The sequence below is a fragment of the Myotis nattereri genome (assembly GCF_964212035.1).
Source record: "Myotis nattereri genome assembly, chromosome: 15".
NCBI classification, from domain to species: domain Eukaryota; kingdom Metazoa; phylum Chordata; class Mammalia; order Chiroptera; family Vespertilionidae; genus Myotis; species Myotis nattereri.
In genome coordinates, this window is record NC_138090.1 from 56,327,123 (window position 1) to 56,333,122 (window position 6,000).

General features: G+C 61.0%; 1 protein-coding gene across 4 annotated transcripts in view; it reads left to right on the plus strand.

Moving 5' to 3' along the window:
• Positions 1-3,527, plus strand: part of LOC308530506 (class I histocompatibility antigen, Gogo-OKO alpha chain-like) — a gene marked incomplete at both ends in the record, with an annotated part of 248,585 nt that extends 245,058 nt beyond the window's left edge. For 2 of the 4 annotated variants that reach the window (XM_081107201.1, XM_081107203.1), the window contains 2 exons: positions 3,023-3,070; positions 3,218-3,527. In XM_081107201.1, the coding sequence (XP_080963327.1) occupies positions 3,023-3,070; positions 3,218-3,222 (53 nt within the window). Of the gene's footprint in view, positions 1-338; positions 431-548; positions 834-1,113; positions 1,393-1,933; positions 2,210-2,332; positions 2,435-2,865; positions 2,899-3,022; positions 3,071-3,217 lie in introns of those variants that run through there. The other 2 variants (XR_013996862.1, XM_081107205.1) reach the window with 2 other exon arrangements.
• Positions 3,528-6,000: the final 2,473 nt, after the last annotated feature.

Here is a 6,000-nt window from a genome sequence, read left to right on the forward strand (position 1 = left end):
ACCCTGGAAAGTCCCTGAACAGCACAGCGCCCGGGCCAGGCCTCGGGGACAGGGTGACGGCGCCCCGCGCGGGAGGAGGGGCAGGACCGAGTCCCAGGGCCCAGGCCTGCGCTCAGGGCTCCGCAGGGACAGAGTCTGGGGGGCAGCTCCGTGTGGGGGACTCCCCAGCGCCCTGGTTTCACTTCTCCTCTCCCAACCTGTGTCGGCGCCTCCTTCCTGGAGACTCGTGACGCGGCCCCGCTCCTCACTCCCATTGGCTGAGCCGTTTCCAGAGCAGCCAATCAGCGTCCCCGCGGCTCCCGGTTATAACTCCTCCGCGGAAGCGTCGGGACTCAGACGGTCCCCCCGACGCCAAGGATGCGGGTCCTGGTCCCCCCCACCCTCCTCCTGCTGCTCTCGGGGGCGCTGGTCCTGACCCCCAGCTGGGCCGGTGAGTGCGGGGTCGGAGGGGGCGGCGGGGCGGGGAGCAGCGACGGGACCCGGCGGGGGCGCGGGGCCCCAGGAAGGTGAGTGTCCAGCCCCGGCCCTGCCCCCCGTCCGCCCCCCAGGCCCCCACTCCCTGAGGTATTTCAGCACCAGCGTGTCCCGGCCCGGCCGCGGGGAGCCCCGCTTCCTCACCGTCGGCTACGTGGACGACACGCAGTTCGTGCGGTTCGACAGCGACGCCCCGAATCCGAGGGTGGAGCCGCGGGCGCCGTGGATGCAGCAGCCGTGGGTGGAGCGGGAGGACCCGGGGTATTGGGAGGAGCAGACGCAGATCAGCAAGAGCAACGCACAGAATGACCGAGTGAGCCTGCAGAACCTGCGCGGCCACTACAACCAGAGCGAGGACGGTGAGCCGCGCGCCAGTTCCGTGGCGACCCCCCTCCCCACGGACGGGCCGGGGTCGCCCCGAGGGTCCGGGTCCGAGCGTCACCCCGAGGCGGCGAGACCCGCCCGGCCCCACCAGGGAGGCGCCCGCGGGGACTTTGATCCGATTTCACTTTCAGTTTTAGATTCAGTCCCCGCGGGGCGGGCGGGGAGGGGCGGGGCTGACGGCGGGGCGGGGAGGGGCGGGGCTGACGGCGGGGCGGGGCTGACCGCGGGGCGGGGCTGACCTCGGGGCGGGGTCAGGGTCTCACACCTTCCAGTGGATGTATGGCTGCGACCTGGGACCGGATGGGCGCCTCCTCCGCGGGTACTATCAACACGCCTACGACGGCAGGGACTTCATTGCCCTGAACGAGGACCTGACCTCCTGGACCGCGGCCACCGACATGGCGGCTCAGATGACCAAGCGGGAGTGGGAGGCGGCCGCTGTGGCAGAGAGAAAGAGGAGCTACCTGGAGGGAACCTGTGTGAAGTGGCTCGGCCTTTACCTGGACAAAGGGCAGGAGACCCTGCAGCGCGCAGGTACCAGGGGCCCTGGGGCCGCCCCCTCTCCCCGGGGCTGGGACTCCTACAAGGAGACAGGACAGGGGGTCAGTGTCAGACACCCCTCCTTGGGTCAGGGAGGGAGCCCCCTGGATGTCAGGTCAGGTACCAGAGGGACCCCCCTCCTCTCAGGGACAGTTAGGGGTGCAGGCTCTCCTGGGGCGCAAGGAGACCCCCCTGAAATAGCCCATCAGCGGTCCCCATGGGCCCTGCAGGGGCTCTGGGACCCCCGGGGACCTTCTCTCTCAGGCCTTGTGGGCTGCCCACACCCACTGTGTCTGAGGCCTCACCCCAGCTTTTCTGAGTCACATGGCCTACTGCCCTGGGCTCTGTCATTCTGATTCTAGAACTTTCTAAAGACTAGGAGGGCCTTCCAGGTGCCTCTGTCCAGGCTGGTGTGTGGGCTGTGTGCTCCCTCCCCCACCCCAGGGGCCTGTCCACTCTCAGGATAGTCACATGGGCGCTGCTGGAGGGTCCCATGGCGGATGCAAAGTTCCTGCATTTCCTCCCCTCCCCTCAGACCCTCCAAAGGCACACGTGACCCACCACCCCGTCTCTGACCGTGAGGTCACCCTGAGATGCTGGGCGCTGGGCTTCTACCCTGCGGACATCAGCCTGACCTGGCAGCGTGACGGGGAGGACCAGACCCAGGACATGGAGCTGGTGGAGACCAGGCCTGCGGGGGACGGCACCTTCCAGAAGTGGGCGGCCGTGGGGGTGCCCCCTGGAGAGGAGCAGAGATACACGTGCCATGTGCAACACGAGGGGCTGCCCGCGCCCCTGACCCTGAGATGGGGTGAGGAGGGGCCGTGGGCACAAAGCCTCTTCTCAGGGCAGCAGGGGCCCTGGGGGACCTCAGTGGGGTCGGGGCTGAGGCCTGGGGTCAGGGCCCTCAACCTCCCTTCCCTTCTCCTCCCAGAGCCGCCTTCTCACACCTTCATCATCATCTTGGGCGTCGCTGGGGGCCTGGTTCTGCTGGGAGCTGTGGCTGGAGCTGTGATGTGGGGGAGGAGGCGCTAAGGTGGGCAGGGGTGGGGTCTGAGTGTCTGTCCCACTGGGGGTTCAAGCCCAGGTAGACGTGTGTCCTGCCTCCTTCATGGGAAGCACCATCCCCACACGTGTGATGGCCGGTGTGGGGCTCTGTGCTCACACTTACTCTGTAGTGAGGCCCGTGGGAAAGTGAGGGACCCACTTACCACCTGATGATGCTGGTGGTGGGGACCCCGTGCCCAGCAGCCCCAGGTCAGAGGGCAGGTCCCTGCTGAGCACAGACCTCCAGGAGGGGGGTGGGTCCAGTCCCCACACACGCACTTCCCTCAGGTTTCCTGGTCCTGCCCTGGGTCTATGCACAGGGTTCTGGAAACTTCTCTGGGGCCCAGGACTAGGCCTTCCTTTAGGACCTCATGGCCCTGCCTCCTCCCTGGTCTCTCACGGGATGTTTTCTTCCCGCAGGTGGGAAAAGAGGGATCTACGCTCAGGCTGCCAGTGAGTATGGAGGGGGGACCCCTGAGTTCTTGGGACAGTGCAGATGGGAGCCATGGTGGACCCCCCCTTAGTCTCCTGCCCTGGGACTCTGACCCTGTCCTGGTGTGTCCCCCCCGCCCCCCAGGCAGTGACAGCGGCCAGGGCGCTGATGTGTCTCTCTCGGCTTCTAAAGGTGAGACCCTGCCGTGGGGAGGGGTGGGCAGAGGGAGGACTGGGTGGTGGAGAGTCTGTGGGACACTGTGAGCATGAAGTGGACTCTGAGAATGTCACCAGTTACAGCCACTGACCTGAATGTGTTCGTGATGCTTGTCCTCCACAGCGTGAGGCAGCTGCCTGGTGGGGACTGAGTGACGGAAGACGTTCACGCTCCCACTTCCTGACTCTGGAACCTCTGATTGGGGGCTGGCCCCGCCCTGCTCCCCACACTCTCCTGTCAGCAGAGGCGGGCTGGGTCTCCCCATCCCTGCCTTTACTCCCTGGTGCTCTGAGCTGCAACTTCCTGCTCCGTATTGAAATGAGACTGTGGATTGACCTCGTGTTTTCATTCTTGCCGTGACTGGTGATGGGTAATTAAAGGAGACCCTTTAATTAATTATTTTCTCAGAGGAATTAAATGTAAGCACCAAGGATTCAGCAGATTCCTGTGTGTTTTGTGCTCTTTGCAGGGGGGACGGGAGAGGCTGTGAGGACAGAGTTGGTCGGGGCCTGTGCCCAGGTGGTGCTCAGTGCACCGTGGGCTTTGACGTGGTCACTCCTCGGCCGGGTCACCTCTGCTCCTCTGACCGTGTCCCTCAGTGTCCCTGTCCCACCAGGACCTGCGCTCACAGGGACACACAGGCCTTGTCACTTGTTCGAATGAATCACATCTCCAGGCCCCTCGTCATCCGAGGCTCAGGTCAGGGTCTGGCCCTCAGAACCTCTCTTCTGGGTGTTGGTTGTTTCCTTGTTTTGGTGGATATGGTGCCTGTTACTGCGTTTGTGTAGGAGTTTTGGTCTCATTCTCTGGGTGTCCCCGTCTGACAGTATCAGGGCTCATTTTTGCCGTCATTGTCCCGCTGGCCCAGGGGTCCCTGCACACAGGACTCTGGTTGGAGAGGTACATTTCAGGCTCCTCCTGCTCTTGCCTCCTTCTAGGGCCTGAAGGTTCCAACCCTCTGATCAGCTTGGTCTTTCTGGGGACCAGCCCCCACCCTGACTCTCTCCAGGACCCTCAGCCAAGAGCCATCTCACCAGCGTCCCAAAGACACTTGTCACTCACGATATGCCCAGGGTTTTAGGAGCTCAGTGCCAGGAGCCAGGGGCAAAGACCAGACACTTTCTCAGATCCATTAATAGCAACAGTGTCCCAATAATTGAAGATGCTGGCACCTCACTAGAGTCCCACCTACTCATGAACACTGTCCAATCCATCGTCCTCTGAGGGTGGTTACAGGGCCCGGACACTTTCGGAAATTGCCCAACAGTTGTAGTCAGAGGAGAAATTGAATTCAGCCCCAATGTGACATTGCTGCCCACCTCCCAGCATTAAGAATGACAGAGTCAGACAAACCCAATTGTTCACAAGAATGTGGACTCGTTCTGTCTCATATGTTCCTGGTGGGAAAGTAAGTTGTTCCAAACCTGGTGGGAAATGCATTGGCCGCACTCCCTGCACCTGGAGACGGAGAGCAGGATGGGGTGTCAGGGGGAGTCAGAGGCTGAGCGTCACCGACAGGATGACAGGAGGTCACACATGGGGCGAGGGGGAGAGTGAAAGGCTCAGAAGGACAGATGGACCAAACGGAGAGATGCCTGTTGGCAAAAGTGTGGAGAAAAGACAGCCCCTGCCCATGTTGGTGAGAATGCACTTGTTCTCCAGGAAGAGATTTTCAGCCCTTGTGTACCTCAAACCACCCAACTTACATGCTGGCTCCCTTTCACTGGTTGGGCACTCCTACCGTGTCCCCCAGTGTTTCCCAATGCGGTGCCACACATGGGCTGTCACAGCTGGGTAAGTTATTCAAGATGCCAACTCTCCCACCTCCCCTTTGAAAGAAAGAATAAAAGGAGAGGATTTAATGAGGTTACACAGATCTCACATATCTTGGAATTCAGGGCAAGTCACTCTGCTCCATGGGACACCTGTACATTCCTGAGCAGAGATGGGTGAGATAAGAAAAGCAAGTCCATTGGAGGGTAAGGAAATTAGAATGAAGCAGTTGATGTAGAAACACAAAGGTGGGAATGGCACCTAAGTCTTTCTTCTCAAGAGACGCCGAGGGGTACCTGTTGGCAACTCTCCCTGGACAGGAGTGAAGGGACCACCGGCCTCCGATTCAATTAGTGAGTCCACACGCCCCCTGGATAGAAGGAAGGGAACGTTTTCCCGGTGCATTGTGACCTTTCATTGCTTCACAGAATGCGTTTCTCACTCTTGTGCACAGTGTAGGCGTTTTATAGAGAAAGCGGTTGACTCCATCAAGTCCCCAAACAAATATTGACAAGAAACCGTAACTCGTTTTCCCAGCCGTGACCGGAATTCCTGCCCAACGCATTGTAGGGAGGGCAGGATGGTGGCAGGTCCTCAGAACGGCGGCTGATTTCTTCTCGAGTCTGAGGAGACTAAATGCCAAGGCAGGTCAGGCAGCCGCAGGACGGACCGAGAAAGACTTACATCCTGGCCTGGGTCTATACACAGGGTTCTGGAAACTCCTCTGGGGCCCAGGACTAGGGCTTCCTTTAGGGCCTCATGGCTCTGCCTCCTCCCTGGTCTCTCACGGGATGTTTTCTTCCTGCAGGTGGAAAAGGAGGGAGCTACGCTCAGACTGCCAGTGGGTATGGAGGGGGGACACCTGAGACCCTTTGACATTGCAGGTGAGACCCATGGGGGGAACCCACTCCCCATATTTTCTCCTTGAATCTTCTGTCCTGGGTCTGACCCCGTCCTGTTGTGTCCATCCCAGGCAATGACACCGCCCAGGGCTCTGATGTGTCTCTCTGGGCCTATACAGGGGAAACCCTACCGAGGAGTGGGGTCGGCAGAGGGAGGACTGGGTGGTGGGGAGTCTGTGTGACACTGTGAGCGTGAAGTGGGCTCTGAGAATGTCACCAGTTACAGCCACT